Source organism: Silurus meridionalis, chromosome 3 (genome assembly GCF_014805685.1).
Source record: "Silurus meridionalis isolate SWU-2019-XX chromosome 3, ASM1480568v1, whole genome shotgun sequence".
Taxonomy (NCBI): Eukaryota; Metazoa; Chordata; class Actinopteri; order Siluriformes; family Siluridae; genus Silurus; species Silurus meridionalis.
Window position 1 is genome coordinate 10,627,210 of NC_060886.1, and position 19,281 is coordinate 10,646,490.

Consider the following 19,281-nt stretch of genomic DNA (forward strand, 5'->3'; position numbering starts at 1 on the left):
TTCTCTTCTCTTCTCTTCTCTTCTCTCCTCTTTTGCTATTAACAAAGCATCTTATTAAGATCAAACATGAACCCTTATCAATTTTCATTGATAAACTATATCATTTCCATTCTGAATTAATTTATCTATAAACTGCACTCTTAGAAATAATATTAAATGTCACAGTTTTTGTGATCTTTTTATCATATGGAAATATGGCAATAAAACTCATCTAAAGCCCACACATTGACTGTAATTAGTTTTTATTACAGTATGGTTTTATTAAAGTACGGTCCATTGTTTTAAATAGTTTTACTGTATATACAAGGAACGGTACAGTTTAGTATGATTTTCTTCTGAGAGTGTAATACTCTGGCAACCTGGCAAAACATGAAAGGCCTCTCCTGGCCAGCAAAACCAAGCACAGCTTGTATTAATTTAACATCTCCTTTGTGCACCTATTCACTTCTGTTCTCTAGATTAAAGCAGGGATATGCCTTTGATTGCCTCAGAGCATTCTACTGTTGTATGCTTTGTACCTTTTTGGGGCAAATCTTCAATTCCTATGAGGAAACGGATCAGGGTTTCATTCAGACCTTAGTGCTGAGTATGTGAATTGTCTGAAAAGGAAAGAAGTCCCTTAGTGTCAGTAGAAAAAAGCAGTGAGCTGGCGTTATGTAACATTTGTTTAGTAAAGCTAAAGCAGAAAGTAGATGGTCTGGAATGTTTACAGGATCTGTGCCAGGTTTTCTTTCTCTTTTGGTCACATCTGTAGTTAGAAGGACTTTGTGACCTTCAGCTGACCTGAAAGATTTAATTCGCATCTGCTCAGTCAGGATACCTCACATGCCTCTGCAGTTCCATCTCTTTCCTTTAAACTGTTACGCTGTTATGCTTATAAACACGAGACAGAACGTGACAGGTCTTCCTTAAGGCTGACTACATAATGGCTCGATTTGGCACAGTGGATTCCGATCGGTACACGTTGTGTCCAATTATTACTTTCAATGGGATGGAAGATCCCCGGTGGAGAGGAGCTTCTAATCTCTCCTCATGCCATGTCTCATTAATACGTTCATGAATTTTGAATTCACCTCATTATGTTCCTCTTAGCCCCCCTGTACCATTCGGTGTCAGGTAATGCTTATAAACACTGGGCTGTGTGGAGCTGTCTAAAGAAAGTCCTGCCCCTGCTGCTGTAACTAATTGATACCTTCCCTAGTGTCATCTTTACTTTCAGCTATCAGTGGGCCGTATCGATCGTGTAGTGCCGTGCTATGTCGGGGAGCGCAAACCGATCTGGATTTTTAACTGAAGTAAAACAAATTTGATTGCACTTACATAACTGAGGAGAAAAAAAATCACTTCTTCTCAAAAAAAAAAAAAAACCCTGTCTGTTGCATGCCCACATAGCATTAAGATCTTCACAATCCTTAGTGAAAGGAGCACCATTCTGGGATACAAACAGCATCAGTGCTTGTTCAGAGTTTCACCTTGACAACAGTGCAGTGCCTGCACGACTATGTAGGCTGGAAAAGCCCCTCTGTTCTTCTTTTCTTTTTTTTTCCCAAAGACTCTTAAGTGGGTCAGTCACAATTTGTGGTTAACTCTGCAGCTGCTGCTGTAACAGCAAAGCGTGTCCCCCTTGTATCAGAAAATGGATTCCCCCACCATTATCACCACTGCTCGCTTTTCTCTTCATCTTCTTTCATTTCTCTTCTGTTCTTGCTGATAGTCTCCTAAATATGAGAAGTTTTTATAACAGATCATTGTTACCCCTAAATACCTTTTTTTTAAGTGTGATTTTAAGTGTGAGCAATTTGCCACTCATCCAACAGCTTGTTGAGATGCATTTTTTGCTTATGAGGTCCAGGCGGAACAAAGTCATGTGTGCCTGCTTTAATAAAAAATAAAAAAAAAATAAAAATTTAAGTTTCTTTTGTATTTCATAATTCCCCAAATGTCACAAGGAGTTAAGTAAACGCCTTCAGTCAGGATCACATGCATCACGTTATTTCATCTGAGAGATTGTTTCAGATGCGATGTGCACATTGTAAAAACTCCAGCTAACTGTATACAACTCCAACCAGACATAAAAACGTTTGCATGCAATTTATCTGCAACACTTTCTATACATTGAATAGCAACATTCCGGGACAAGCAGAAATTGCTTATTCACTTGAATGTGGTGTATTCTACATTCTGCATTTTAACAATAGCCTGCTACTCTTCTATTTGAATATGATAAATAAACTACTGTATTTTTCGGACTATAAGCTGCTACTTTTTTCCCACGTTTTGAACCCCGCGGCTTAAACAACGAAGCGGCTAATTTATAGATTTTTCCTGGGTTTTTCCCGGTTTCACAAACTTCAAGCCAAAAAACTGAGCGACAACATTAGACAAATGAAATTTCCAAACGGAAACGAAAAACAGTTTTCCATATTGAAAATACTTAAAATGGCATTCATCCATTCCAACCCTCAAAATGACACCCTGTTTTTATGTTTCATGTTATTAAATTGGAAAATACATTTCTAAATAACAAATCTTGTATAAAAACATAATAGAAAGAGTATGTAAAGATATAATAAGGTTTTATTCAGTGTATTTTCCTTGGAGATGAGACGACTTGAGCTAACAAAAACGCTGGTGGGGTGTGTGTGTGTGTGTGTGGAGGTGGGGGTAGAGGCGATAAGCGGAAAACTCGTTTTTTACTATCACTCCTGTACACTTCGTATCCCTAAACTTTAAAATTGTAACTTTTTCTTCTTTGCTTATCTTAATTTTTGTCACAATCTCCGCTTTTTGGCTTGGCTTCGCTTCGCCATCTAGCAGCGGCGTCTCGAGCTCGTACCTCAGTTTTTTGCTCGCGTAACAAAGCAAAAAAATCGACCGAGTGACCGCTCGTACCTCGGAAAACTCGTACATCAATGCACTCGTAGGTCAAGGTACCACTGTAGTTGTGAAAGGAAGGAGGAAGACAGTGAACAATGACTTACTTGGTAGGCTACTGTTTAGATACAAGCCGTTGTAGCGTGTTGAGAGCTCACTAACTCCAGTCGCAACAGAAGGACACAGACAGGTTTCCAAAACTCGTGCTTTTTTATTTTTCTTGGCAACAGCGTTATGGGTTAGTCAAAGAAACTTAGAAATGAGCATCAGAAAATAATAAGGAAATAATCCTCAGTCTAACACGCACACATACGTAGTAATACCGCAAGAATGCAGTGGCATGCTATTCCCAAAATACCGCTATGCTCCTAATAGAAGCGCAACATATTTCACCCATTACACCATGTGTAACGTGTCTTTCATTAAAGCCTGTGTAAAGTTCGGCTTATAGACAGGTGCAGCTTATTTATGTGTAAAGTCTGGCTTATAGACAGGTGCGGCTTATTTATGTTAAAAATAAAAATATTTGTCAAATTCAGTGGGTGCGGCTTATATTAGGGTGCGCTTTATGTTCGGAAATTACGGTATATAAAGTATAGTTATATAAATGAAGTATAAAAGCATTTACAACAGGATAGAAGTTTTTTGCTTTTTATGATATATGATAGCTCATGTAACTTCTCTTCTTTGCAAACATTTTCAGGGCTTGCAAGTCACGATAACGTGAAATGCTGTAATGTGCATGAGCTCTAAAAGGTAGCAAGATTCCAGCCTGTACACTTTACTGGCTTCTAAAAATATAGTTTCCACATTAAAAAATACATGCAATGCCATACTGTGTTACCACATGAGTTGCAAACCTAAACGTGTTCGCAGAGAAGTGGAAAAGTTTCATAGATCCGGTAAGTCTATCACATCTCCTGGAAACTTTAATGCAGTATGCAACAAAAAAAAAGTCAAATTGTTTATCCAATATTATTCAAATAGCTTAGCGATCAAGGTGGGTGGTTACAGTATGCTGGTGCAGAAAATTTGATCACAGAAAGTGCTGCAAATAAAGTAGGTTGCATGCAGAATGAGTGACTTGGTTTGTGTCAGCACCTAATTAGTGTGTACCTCAACAATGAGCTGCAGAGCAATCTCAGCACCCATAGTATGAAAAAAATCAGAAGACTACATGCCTTCTGTCATCCATCATTGTGATAAGGTTCTTCTAAAATATAGTACAACGACAGCACAATGACAGGCTGTGATTTAAATAAGCGAAACCATGATGGCTGCTGTGATGTTCTCTGCAAATCTGTGAATATAATAAACATGCTTAAAGACCTAGCAATAAAGTAACCCCTTTAGACAAATGATTTTTGGGAAATCTTCTTTTATATAGATTGTTAAATAAATTTCATTTTCTCTCATGTCTATAGAAAAAATTGTGGGTTATTCACTATTTTACTACTTTCCTGTGATAAAGAACAAAAGAAGGCATGTTTTGGCACTTGATATTAATGCCAAAAGACTGTGTTTATTATGGCTGCTGAAGATGTTGGTGCTTTGTGGATTATATTTTCCCAGGCATTGCACCTGAGTTAAAAATGCTCATAAACGGATGGACAAAGTTTGAAGCCAAGATTTTGCCATTGCCCATAATCAGCATGTTGTCATTTGATCAAATCAGTGATGATGCAGTGATGAGATAAATAATATCAGGTATAAAGAGTATGAAAATCATGTTAGACTAAAAAGTATAGACTGCAAAAATTACTCTATTACAAGTTAATAGTCACCAGTTTCAATATGACTTGAGTAAAAGTCTGAGTATTTTTAAACAGTACAGTCGCCCCCTGTTTATCACGGTAGTTACGTGCCAAAACCGGCCTCGAACAAACGAATTTCCGCAATTAATGGACGCCACCTCCAAAACTTTTTTTTTTATTGTTTAAGCTATAAATCATCCTCCCACACTCTTTAAACACGCACACAAAACATTTGCAAGAATAAGCGAGATGAATTTTGTGTACATTCTTAGAAATTTTATTGGCTAAATCTGGTGATGTCTTCAACTCCGCCCTTTTTTGACGTCAGAGGATACTACAACCAATAAATAAGAGGAAACCTATGGTTTTATGTAATGCTACTCATTTCTTATGATTTTCAGCATCCGTGCACCATGGTTTTGTAAACAACACGACATGTTCTTTGTCTTGGGTAAATATATGATACACTGTACAGTATTTTAGGTATACTTATACTTTATTTTGTAATTAATAATTATATTTTTAGTAATAAATTACCTTATTTTAACATAAAACTCCATAAAAACAATTTACTATAAGTTTAGATTTTTCGTGATTAATCGGGAACATTCGTGAAAAAAAAGTTATGTGCCAAATGAAAAAATCACGGTTAAGTGGGATTCGAACCACGATAAATTAAGGGACGACTGTACTTTAGAATTTTACTCATATTAAACGTTGGCTCAAAGATGCACTAGTCCTCAACACCAAGACACATGTTAGTGAAAAGCCAACGTGCCTCTTCAACATGCCAGAATGATACAAAGATCAAACAAGTGGGTAAAAAAAACAACAAAAAAAAGACAAAGTAGGAAAGCAATCTATCAAAAATCTTAAGTTAACAAATATAATTACAGTGTTATGTAAGTTGAATAATCTTTAGTATTTAATGGACAAATAAAAATAAAGATACTTTTAGTTAAGTCAAACGAAATATTCAGAGCTGACTGAGTAATTGCAAAATTTTATGATAATGGTAAAGGGGCTGTAGCTGTTGATTATTTTAGTAATTGAGTATTCTACTGATAATTCCATATTTCATATTTTCTTTTATCATATAAGAAGTACTTTTCTTCTTAAATAAAGAGCAAAAGATATACAAAAGAAAATAAGACAGGTCTCTTAAAATAAACATGTAGTTTGTGTCCTTTTTTATAAAAAATAAAATTTTTACTGCAAAAATTGCGTACAAGAATATCTGAAAACTAAACACATTTAGTGCATTTAATTACCATATTTCATCAATATGCAAACACAAATATATAAATAAAAAATCTTCTTCTTCTTCCGGCTTCTCCCAATAGGGGTCGCCACAGCGGAGCATCAGACTCCATACCCCCCTGTCCTCTACATTTGCCTCTTTCAACCGAACTACCTGCATGTCTTCCCTCACCACATCCATAAACCGCCTCCTTGGGCTTCCTCTTTTCCTCCTTCCTGGTGGCTTCATCCTCAGAATTCTCCTACCGATATACCACATGTCCCTCAACATCTCCAGCTCTGCTACCTCCAGCTAACCTCCTGTCTTTTACTCAATGCCACAGTCTCTAAACCATACAACATCGCAGGTCTCACCACAGTCCTATAAATTTTTACTTTCAATCTTGCAGATACCCTACTATCACAAATCACTCCTGCTATTACTCTTCTCCACCCACTTCACCCTGCTTGCACTCTTTTCTTCACTTCTATAACACACTCTCCATTAATTTGAACCCAGGCACCTGAACTCCTTCACCTTCTCCACCTCTTTTCCCTGCAACCGCACCACTCCACTGCCCTCCCTCTTATTCACACACATGTACTCTGTCTTACTCCTACTGACTTTCATTCCCCTTCTCTCCAACATGTACCTAGTCCATGAAGACTTCTGTCTGACCTCGTCTATCAACCTGTCCATCACCACTGCAAACAGGAAAGGGCTCAGAGCCGATCCTTGATGCAGTCCATCTTCCACCTTGAACCAGTCTGTAGTTACTGCTGTCACACTGCCCTCATACATGTCCTGCACCACCCTTACATACTTCTCTGACACACCTGACTTTCTCATACAGTACCACAATTCCTCTTTCGGCACCCTGTTGTACGCTTTCTCTAAATCCACAAACACGAAATGCAACTTCTTTTGACCTTCTCTATACTTCTCCATCAACATTCTCAAAGCAAATAATGCATCTGTAGTGCTCTTCCTCTGCATAAAACCATAGTGTTGCTCACAGATGGTCACCTCTTTTCTCAGCCTGGCTTTCACTACTCTTTCCTATAACTTCATGGTGTGACTGATCAACTTAATTCCCCTGTAGTTACTGCAGGTCTGTACATCTCCCTTGTTCTTAAAGATCGGTACCAGCACACTCCTTTTCCATTCCTCGGGCATCCTCTCACCTTCCAAAATCCTGTTAAACATTCTTTTGAAACATTCTTAAAAACTCCACTGCCATCTCTCCTAAACATCTCCATGCTTCTACTGGTATGTCATCTGGTCCAACTGACTTTCCACTCTTCATCCTCTTAATCACTACTCTCACTTCCTCCTTACTAATCCTATCCACTTCTTGCTTCACCATCTCCACACCATCCAACCTACTCTCTCTGGCTGGGTTAAATATATAAATAAATAATAAAAATGTTTTTTTTTTATTTAGATTAATCTAAAAAACTTAAATGCACTGTACAGAGTGAATCTTGAATCTTTTCTAGCCCCTCGCTGTTTTTCCCTGTTAAAACTAAAAAGCTGCCAGAACATTACTTAAGTTCAGTAACAAAATACATTTACTCAAATATTTTACATCACTAAATACTATAGATAAAATTGCTGTAATAATGAGATAGAAGCTTGCTCTAAGCCCCCCAAATACTCTCACAGCTTCAGTTCCTACATGCATGTATTTTTGCATTCAGCACCACAGACATGGCAATCATGTCCAATATTGTAAAAAATGCATTTCCAACAAAGAATACAGAGCAGTATGCATAAATTATATATCAGTCTATAGAAATGCGTGATTATAAACTTCATGTAATCCAGTTGGCCTTCACCTGGTGAAGCAGGTGAAGTGTATCTCATCAACGGGTGAGCAAATAAGCAGTCAGTTCTCAAAGTTGATGTGTTGGTAGCAGGAAAATTGGCAAATGTAAGTGATTTTGACAACAGACACAATGTGATGGCTAGATGACTGGGTCTAAGCATCTCTGAAACGGTAGTTCTTGTGGTGTGTTAATTCTTATTAAAAGTGGTCCAAAGTAGGACATCCAAGTTTGATTCAAGGAGGCCCCACCTTGTGGACTTAAAATACTTACAGGACTTGATTTATGGAGGCCCCACCTTGTGGACTTAAAGTACTTACAGGACTTGAAGTACCAGTGTCCAATGTGGTTCCACTTGGCCTTCTGCACATGAGACCCCTTCAGTGGTTGCTCAGGACCCAAGGGTTCTCTCGAAGGCACAATCCGCTCCATACAATCACGGTCATGCTGCGAGTCCTACGAAGCAGCAGATGCCCTTTTGAGACAAGGGCTGAGACCCTGGGAATGGTGGCTCCACCCTCAAGTGGTGGAGCAGATCTGGAAGAGATTCAGCAAGGCTCAGGTACACTTGATGGTGACTCAAGAGATGTAGCACTGTCCCTTCTGGTTCTCCCTTACACCTCTGGCCCCCCTAGGCCTGGACGCCATGGCTCAGTATGCCTTTCCCCTGTCACGCTGCTTCTAGGAGTTTAGGAGACAGTTTGGCAGGATGGCTGGGCAGACCATTGTTTGTAGCCCTAGTAGCCCTTCTCGAACACACTCCCTAGAGATTTCTCTCAAGAGGGATCTTCTCTCTCAGGCAGGGGGCACAATAGTTTACCCCCCCCAGAGTTGTGGAGGCTGTGGCCCCTGAGGGGAGCTCCTTCCACGAGGAGGTCGTATGCCACTAGATGGCACGTGTTTGGTGTATGGTGCGATTGGCACCGATTAAATACAGTTAATTCCCCGGTTGGTTCAGTGCTGGAATTCCTTCAGGAACAGTTTTTCAAAGGGTTGGCTCCGTCCACCCTCAATGTCTACGTGTCTATTTCGGTGTATCATGCCCACCTAGTGGGGCAATTACTGGGCAGAGACCTGCTGGTGACGCCTTTTCTCTGTGGCACCCAAAGGCGGAGGTCTCCGGTGCAACCTAGAGTGCCTGCGTGGGAATTGGCCAAATTGGCCCTTTAAAATGTTGGCTGAGGCATGTTGGAGGTTCCTCTGGGTTCTTCCTGGCCATTTTCTCTCTTTAGAGAGTCTGGGATCTCCAGGCCCTCTCTGTAGCCCCCTCTTTTCTGGAGTTCACTTCAGGCATGGCCAGTGCCTTCCTCTACCCTAGAAAGGGTTACATCCCGAAGGTGCCCTTGGTTGTTCTATAACCTGTTGTGCTCCAGGCATTCTATCCTCCTCCTTTTGAGGCCCCATTTATGTCCACAGGACAAGTCAATGGAGAAAGTTGGAACGATTATTTATCTGCTATGGCCCTCTGAGAAGAGACCTCCCTGCAAACAAGCAAACGCTTAGCCGGTGGATTGTCAATGCGATTGCATCCTCCTATGAGTTCTCTGGTCACCCCACTCCCTCCGGGGTTAGAGTGCACTCGACCTGGAGTGTGGCAGCTTCTAAGGCTTGGTCCTCTGGAGTTTCCATTCACTACACTGCTGACATTTGTACTCTGTCCTTCGGCCTAGCTGTGCCCACACACACTATGCAGGGACTGGTCAGTCTGGCAGTATTGGACAATAATTTCCAAAGCATTGCTAACACAGTTCAAAGTTCCTAAAAGGGAACGTCAGCAGGTTACGTATGTAACCCTGGTTCCCTGAGGAAACGAGATGCTGCATCTTCAACCCACACTCCTGGCATCCCTGCAGCGCTTGCTTATCCTTACAGAAACTAGTGCTGGCTTAACTTTGTGCTTTCATAGCTTTCTGGTCATGATGTCACCCCATTGGTGATGCCACGCTTTCCATTGGACGGATTACACATGTGATTCAGAGCATGGACAATGCGGAAGCATTCCCAAAGCATTGTTTACGCAGCGTCTCATTACCTGGAGACGTTTTCTAGCTCAAAACCTGAATGTGAGCAATACCGGCCTCACCAAGCTTCTCTCACTGGAACAGTTTTCTGCCTCAACTCAACTCTGCTTTCTTTCTTTTTTTTTTTTTCTTTCTTTCTTTCTTTCTTTCTTTCTTTCTTTCTTTCTTTCTTTCTTTCTTTCTTTCTTTCTTTTTTTTTGAGTGATTCACAAATACACACTTGCACTTATTTAATGTGAAAGCACAAACACACAGATTTAATAGACCATTACATCAACGTTGATAGAGATTTCCTTTCATTATTCCCCTTTAATTCACTATAAAATTAACATGTCAAGGAGCTTCTTTTCTATAAGCTAAAAAAGACAAGTATGAAAAAAGAACTTTTAGATTTTGCTGACCTGAAAATCTTAGAGGCGTCCTTTTAGAGACAGGGAAATGGTTATTTAGATTTTTTTTTCAATAAAAAAGAATTTCTACTTAACAATTTTCTCAGAAATTAATAGAAAGGGACAAATAAAAAAAATTCCAGACCACAATTCAGAATGTGTGTGTGTGGGTGCAGATGAGGGATTTGCACAATGTATTGAGTAGGTGTTTCTTTTTTCTTGTTTTTGTTTCTACATTTTTACAGTACACATGTGCTTACTCATTTTGTACTATAATCATGAGCTACGGTGTGTGTGTGTGTGTGTCTTTGTGTGGGTCCAACTGACTATTAGTAAAGGTTAGTGCACTTTCACATGCTACCTTTGCTTGACATACTTTTCTTCAGTCAGAAAGACTTTTTTTAAAATAATAAAACAATCGGAGTGGGAACACAACACACACACAAACACACACACAAACACGCACACAAAAAAAAATATTCCGAAACACATACTTACAAAACAGATATGAGCTTTAGTAACAATTCACTGTTTTTTGTCGTCTTTTAACTGTCAGTGTGTCCCCATCGACATTTTGTTTTTGTCTTACTTTTACATTCTACACACACACACACACACACACGATCTGGGTCTGGTTAAGGTAGGGACTCTTTTCCTCAGGGGCATTTGAGAAGTAAATCAGAAGCAATAAGAGTTGACAGTTCTCCAGTTATAGCCTTCAAACAGAGACACACAAGCGCACACACACACACACACACACACACACACACACACACACACACACACACACACAGAGTTCAGATAAAAAATTATTAAGTTTTGGTCTGAAATAAAAGAGGTCTATATGTGACTTGTTTCTTATTTGATATTATCGCTTCAGTGCAGTGGGCAGCAGGAATCCCGACTGTTAAACCAAAAAAAAAAAAAAAACATTATTATTATTATTATTATTATTATTATTATTATTATTATTATTATTATTATTATTATTATTATTATTATTATTATTATATTTTTTTTCTGTTATTTTTTTATATACAGTACAGACCAAAAGTTTGGACACACCTCATTCAAAGAGTTCTCTTTATTTTCATGACTATGAAAATTGTAGATTCACACTGAAGGCATCAAAACTATGAATTAACACATGTGGAATTATATATGGAATTATATACATAACAATAGTTGAAACAACTGAAAAATGTCATATTCTAGGTTCTTCAAAGTAGCCACCTTTTGCTTTGATTACTGCTTTGCACACTCTTGGCATTCTCTTGATGAGCTTCAAGAGGTAGTCACCTAAAATGGTCTTCCAACAGTCTTGAAGGAGTTCCCCGAGAGATGCTTGGCACTTGTTGGCCCTTTTGCCTTCACTCTGCGGTCCAGCTCACCCCTAAACCATCTCGATTGGGTTCAGGTCCGGTGACTGTGGAGGCCAGGTCATCTGTCGCAGCACCCCATCACTCTCCTTCTCGGTCAAATAGCCCTTGATGCCTTCAGTGTGACTCTACAATTTTGAAAATAAAGAGAACGCTTTGAATGAGAAGGTGTGTCCAAACTTTTGGTCTGTACTGTATATATATATATATAAATACAGATATATATAAATACAGATATATACAGATATATTTTGTCAGCCACCAATTGTGCAAGTTTTCCCACTTAAAAAGATTAGAGAGGCCAATCGTTTGCTGTAAGTCTCCACAAGGTTTTTACACACTGTTGCTGGTAGTTTGGCCCATTCCTCCATTCGAAACTCCTCTAGAGCAGTGATGTTTTGGGGCTGTCGCTGGGCAACACGGATTTTCAACTCCCTCTAAAGATTTTCCATTGGGGTTGAGATCTGGAGACTGGCTAGTCAACTCCAGTACCTTGCAATGCTTTTTACGAAGCCACCCCTTTGTTGCCCGGGCTGTATTTGGGATCATTGTCATGCTGAAAGACCCAGCCACATTTCATCTTTAATGCCCTTGCTGATGGAAGGAGGTTTTCACACAAAATCTCATGATACATGGCCCCATTTATTCTTTACTTTACACGGATCAGTCATCCTGGTCCCTTTGCAGAAAACCAGCCCGAAAGCATGATGATTCCACCCCCATGCTTCACAGTAGGTATAGTGTTCTTTGAATGCAACTCAGCATTCTTTCTCCTCCAAACACAACAAGTTGAGTTTTTACCAAGAAGTTCTATTTTGGTTTCATCTGACCATATAACATTCTCCCAATCCTCCTCTGGATCATCCAAATGCTCTCTAGCAAACTTCAGACAGTCCCAGACATGTACTGGCTTAAGCAGGGGGACACGTCTGGCACTGCAGGATTTGAGTCCCTGGCGTAGTGTGTTACTGATGGTAGCCTTTGTTACTTTGGTCCCAGCTCTCTGCAGGTCATTCACTAGGTCCCCCCGTGTGTTTCTGGGATTTTTGCTCACCGTTCTTGTGATCATTTTGACCCCACAGGGTGAGATCTTGCGTAGAGCCCCAGATCGAGGGAGGTTATCAGTGGTCTTGTATGTCTTCCATTTTCTAATAATTGCTCCCACAGTTGATTGCTTTACACCAAGCTGCTTACCTATTGCAGATTCAGTCTTCCCAGCCTGGTGCAGGTCTACAATTTTGTTTTGGTCTTGGCTATAGTGGAGTTTGGAGTCTGACTGTTTGAGGTTGTGGACAGATGTCTTTTATACTGATAACGAGTTCAAACAGGTGCCATTAATACAGGTAACAACTGGAGGTCATTTTGTCTCTCATAGTTGAAGTGTACCTATAATGAAAATTACAGTCCTCTCTCATCGTTTTAAGTGAGAGAACTTGCACAACTGGTGGCTAAATAAATACTTTTTTGCCCCACTGTACATATATATATATATATATATATATATATATATATATATATATATATATATATATATATATATATATATACACACAGCAGAAATAATAATAATAATAATATTAATATTAATAATAATAATAATAATAATAATAATAATAATAATAATAATAATAATGATTGCCACAAAGTTAAAGGCACACAAATAGGATGTCCTTAGACAGTAGCATTACATTTTTTCTTTACAATGACTCTTAGACCCAAACCTGTTTCATCATGACAATGCCTTTTTGCACAAAGTGAGCTCCAAAAATATCTGATTTGCATGGGTTGGAATGGAAGATCTTAAGTAGCCAGCTCTGACCTCAAACATATTAAACATCCTAATGGATAAATTGGAACACTGATTCCACCCCAGGCCTCCTAAACCTACATGAGTTTTAGAAGTCGACCGATATGGGTTTTCCTCTGGCCGATGCTGATGCTGATGACGATATTTAGAAATCAGGGCAGCCGATGGCCAATATATGTTGCACATTTTTTGGGCCAATATGTTTGGCTGATTTTTTGAAAATTGCTTAACTTACAGTTTTATTGCAAAACACAAGCCTTTCCAATCAGTGCACTTGTTAGCAGTACGTGCATTTTTTGTAATAATCAGTTACATTATTCAAATTCTTTGCTACCCGCTGTGATTTTTATTTGTGGCATTAAAAAACAGGCTGAAAAAAACCCCCACAAACAAGCTGGTTGTTCATGCTGGGATAGAAGAGAGGAACGGTTTTCATGTTTCATGAAATGTCTCTGTGTTCATTTACATCATTAATGTTTCCCACATTTTCCCACATTTTGCAGTATGATATTTTCTACATAAGAAAATTACTGTTTTTCTTTAAGGTTTCATTCATTACTTAAACATTGGTGAAGAGAACAAAACAGAACATTGATTGGATGATCATAGTGATCCCCATGTTGTAATCTAGACATAGCAGATTATACACCCTAATTAGATTCACCCTACAAAACAGGCCTGCTTAATACTACAGGTGTAGTGTCTACTGAGAAAGCCATTTCATTAACTGCCCTTAGAACAGTTTGTATTTTATTCCAGGTGCTTAAATCTCCTTTCAGTTCTCTACAGCTTTGATGAATGAGGGCCAGAATGTCGAACTGGGTTGATGCTCTATTTTGTCTGCACTTGTATAACTCCATCCATTCCATCCATTGAGGTTGTTTTATGCTGTTTCACATCGGCAACCATCTTTAAACTGTGGTCATAGTACATTTTAACTTCCATTGTAACGTATGCAAACGGGGTGAGAAACACAAGCACAGTGCGAAGAAGTTTTTGCATTTCACTGTGCTCTAACATTCTAGTTAGTCTACTATGACCTGCGAATTCGTATCATGTAAAAATGTCTGATCGATAGAAGTACAATACAATACAAGGTGAAGAGTACAGAATCTCATTATAATCAACACAGTTTTAAAAATTCATTAATAAAAATATACATTAAATATAAAATCTACATAAAAAGCAGCCTGGTTTGCAGTGTTGCTGCATACACAAAGAGGCGTATAGTTTAATATTGTTAAAGTATTTCTGGCTGCTGCCTGTATTTGCAGCAGGTCTCTGAATTTTTTTTTGCAATGTCCACTGTGACTGCAGCCTCAGGATATTCATATCTGATGTCAATGCACGCTGTGGTGACTCCTTAAGGGGGAGCTGCTGAGCCCCAGTGAAAACAGGAAAAGTACAATTAATTAAAAAGTATTGCCTCAGTTTACAGTTTGCATATTCATAGTAAAATTAAGCCAAATTTGGAATGTTCAGGGTTAATATTATTAACTTTGTTATAATTAACACTCCCCCCCCCTCTCTCAACAGATCCCCAGCTCAAGGGTATAGTGACCAGGTTATATTGCAGGCAGGGATACTACTTGCAAATGAACGTCGATGGATCTCTTGATGGGACCAAGGATGACAGCAGTAATTCTTGTGAGTTTGTATTTCCTTGGTATTTTTCTTTTTATATATAATTCAACTTTTTTTTATAGTTCAACAGTCAAAACTTCATACATCACCACAATATTCACCTTTCCAATCAATTACATATTCAGCCACTAGTCACCATTTATGGAACAAAGCAAGACAAGAGCAAATGGAAATTGAACATTTGTTAAGCAGCCCTTTGTATATACTGCCAAAAATTATCCATGTTTTTCATTTCTCCTTCACTTTGCAGTCTCCCCAACAAATCTCATATGACACAGTTTCAAATATCCATCAATCATATCTTTTAGATCAGGGGTTTTGGGGCAATTCCAATTGCATAAAATCATCCTGGCAGCTGTAATACAACCAAACTTAATACTGGTTAATGCATTATTTGCTATGTTGGGTGTATCTCCAAGAAGGCATAATCGTGGTTCCACAGGTAAATTTTACAGGTAACAGGTAAACACTCTTTAAGAATTCTCAGAATTCTATACCAGAAATATTAAAATAAAGAACATTCCCAGATCATATGTAAATAACTGCCCTCTTCTTCCTTACATTTCCAGTATACATTTTTTCCAGCTATACCCTATCCTGTAAAGGCTAGATGATGTTTAATATCTATGTACGGTAGCGTTTTTTTTTAATGAATGAATTTCTCATAGCTTGTCTTATATTCTTATATAACCACATTAGATATTCAGCCAGTCATTATCATGAATATTAATCTCCTAATCCTCTGCCATATATATATATATATATATATATATATATATATATATATATATATATATATATATATTCTGTCACATATCCGCACACCGAATAGGAAGATACTGGGCATCTTTGAATCAAATTTGTTGCTGAATAAATGCCCATTTAAGTGATTGAATGAAAATCTTATCTAACGAGATGTCATTGCCTCTAGATGCAAGTTTAACATTTAAACAGCTTTGTAAAAAAGTGTGATCTGGGTAAAAAGCCTACTGGCCTTTTCTTTGCATCAAATAGACATGTTTTGGTCGCAACATCTGGTCGCTAATTAAGTAAATGGTGATGAATTGTGAACTGTGCAGTCTAATGAAACCTCACACTGTTCAAACGACATGCAAATGCGATCATGATCAAATAAATTTTTATAATTAAGCATACTAATAGTTGGCAATTCACAATCTTTGCCTCTGTATATTGACTACTGAATTGCTTTTAGGAGTGAACATCCATTTTCCAAGTACCACATGCCATTTCAGTCGTTTGAATTCTGTCGTTAGTTAATGGGCCGCACTTGCTCGTCAAATCAGATTATACACACACACTGAATAAACAAGGCCCACAGATGAATTGAGAGAAAGATCATCCCTTGGATTGGCACCAAGGCTTGGGGGGGAATGAGTGCATGTGTGTGAGTGTGTGTGAGTGTGTATGGAAGAAGAAATGGTGTCGCACCAGCAAGCGGTGTATTATTAGCAGTTACAGGACCTGCTTTTCCACTGCTCCAGGCCAGCTGCTTAATTTGATATTGTTTTGAAGCCACAATGAAAGAGTGACAGGCAGAGTGTCAATCTTGCACATGCATAGCTCCTCTCAACACGCCGGATAATGAGATGACCAACATGCCCATGGGCTGCAAAAATTTGCACAAAACAGTGAATTAAACTTCATTAAACTACAATTTATACTATATAAATTCAGTTGTAGCCGTTGTTCTTGTACAGACTATATTATAACAAAAGAACCCTATACATAAGCAGCCGCACTGAAGCTCTAAGTACTGATTAAAATTCACAGGTATCTATTATCCTCCACAGAAGCACATTGCAGTTCATACAGCATTTCCAGCACTCCTAACTGGGCCACATTCAGCAGTGGCATGCCATTCTTGCTCATCAGTCAGTCATACCCTCACATTGGTTCATTCTACAGCAGATAAATAGAATCCGTATGGACAATTGGTGCTTGCAGTCACTATCGGAGCAGCCGTTCTACAGCAACACAAACAATAACCGTTACTTAATAAACCCAGGAAGCAGGCATCAGCAACAAAGAGTCATTAAAGCTGCCATGCACCACTGCTGCCTCCAATTACTGCCGCCAATTCTACTGGGGCTAACACCACTAAGTCAGCATTACGTCTGCTATAGAAGTAATGCAAATTTGCATTTAAGCTGTTGGTAACTGTTTACTTGTATGGATTGTGAGTATAGCACACAGTGGTAATGCTTTTTGGTTTTTAATTTCAAAGAGTATAATTTTATAGTGCTACAACCCATAAATATCCAATTTGATCAAATGTGTGAAAATGACACATGCTGACTGCATTTACTGGTGAATTTGATAAACTGGCTCCTGACCAGTGTTGTGCTAGTTACTAAGAAATAGTAACTAGTTACAGTTACTAGTTACTTCATTTAAAAAGTAACTCAATTACTTTGTTGATTACTAGCACCAAAAAGTAATGCGTTACTGTTAAAAGTAACTTTTTAGTTACTTATTTAAAGAGTTTAAATGTTTAATGTTTAAATTTAAATGTTCCCATTAATGCCCTTTTATGCGTTATGGTCTATACAAACACAAAACTGACTTAAACACAAAGTCATTTTTATACACAGACCAGCACAAACTGAATATATCACAAGGATTTCTGAAATAAATAACAAAACAAGCTAAATAATATATTCACAATCAAAAACTAAAGTGGCTTCTGCATCATAAAAGCTGTTGTGTTGAGCTTTTAAAAATGTTTCTTTCACAGCTTAAGTATGAAAACTATCAACAATGTACAACAGAAGCTAGAAGGTTAGCTTCTAGCTTTGTCGAGGCGTGGAGTTTATGGAGAAGCTTCGACAGATTGTAGTTGCTGTTTATCGCAGTAGATACGACCTTCGAACCAGAAAGACACAGCTTACATTTGACTAAAAAGTTTTTGTCTTCATGCTCAACTTCAGGACACCTGACCATTAGATTTTTATTTGCTTTTTGAACAATCCATTACACATTTAGTCCCTGCACTTTTGGGAAGATTTTCCACTAGATTTTGAAGTAAGGCTTAAGAGATTTGTGCTTATTTAATCACAAGGATGTTATAAAAGTCGGGTGCTGATTTTGGGTAAGGAGTCCTGAGGTGCAGTCAGCGTTCTAATTCATCCCAAAGGTGTTTAACAGAGTTGAGGTCTGAGCTCTATAGCAGGCCACTCAAGGTTTCTCTATGGTGTTGTGGTATGTACCTTATGATGTTTGCATCTATCTATTTAACAAACACTACTCACAGAATGATTGTCTATCTGTCCTTTCCCTCTAGCATTGTTCAATCTCATCCCTGTGGGCCTCCGAGTTGTTGCTATTCAGTCCGTGAAGACAGGGTTATACATCGCCATGAATGGAGAAGGCTATCTGTACACATCAGTGAGTACTGTGTGTGTGTGTGTGTGTGTGTGTGTGTGTGTGTGTGTGTGTGTGTGTGTGTGTGAGAGACTTGTGTTTGTGACAATCCATGTTTTTTGTTGCTGTGGTTTGTAATATAAATATCTTGTGTGAAACTATTTATTTCTGTCTGTCTGTAATGTGTTATGAATATTAAGTCTGTTTTCATGAGCAGTATACATGTGATTTAGCACATTACCACATTATCACTTTCTTGATCCTGTTATTACAGCATATCAAAAGTCTCCATATATTTATCTATCTATCTATCTATATATCTATATATATATATATATATATATATATATATATATATATATATATATATATATATATATATATATATATATATATATATATATATATATACACACACACACACATATATAAATCTAAATCTCCACAGCAGATAATCCGTCTCCTTACTACTTTGCAAACCTTCACTCACTTCCTAATAAGAGAAGGACTCTGTGGCACCCTTCCCTCGCTAAAAGGATAGCAAATTACGCAAATCTACAAAGCAAAAGTTAGCTTTGTGTTCCATAAAATAAAGATTAGAACATTGTCCATGCATTATACAGTGCGATTGGAAATTATTCACAGCGCTTCACTTTTTCCACATTGTGTTACGTTACAGCCTTATTCCAAAACTAATTAAAACTAATTATTTTCCTCAAAATTCTACAAACAATACCCTCATAATGACAACATGAAAGAAGTTTGTTAGAAATCTTTGCAAATGTCTTACAAATAAAAAATGAAAAAAACAAAATCACATGTACATAAGTATTCACAGCCTTTGCAATGATACTCAAAATAGAGCTCAGGTGCATCCTGTTTCCACTGATCATCCTTGAGATGTTTCTACACCTTGATTTCAGACCACCTGTGGTAAATTCAGTTGATTGGACATGAATTGGAAAG

General features: G+C 38.1%; 1 protein-coding gene across 2 annotated transcripts in view; it reads left to right on the forward strand.

Annotated features, from left to right (window-relative positions):
* The window catches only part of fgf14 (fibroblast growth factor 14), a 139,256-nt gene that overhangs the window by 92,239 nt on the left and 27,736 nt on the right, over positions 1-19,281 (forward strand). For both annotated transcript variants that reach the window (XM_046845015.1, XM_046845014.1), the window contains exons 2-3: positions 14,827-14,937; positions 18,236-18,339. In XM_046845015.1, the coding sequence (XP_046700971.1) occupies positions 14,827-14,937; positions 18,236-18,339 (215 nt within the window). The remainder of the gene's footprint in view (positions 1-14,826; positions 14,938-18,235; positions 18,340-19,281) is intronic.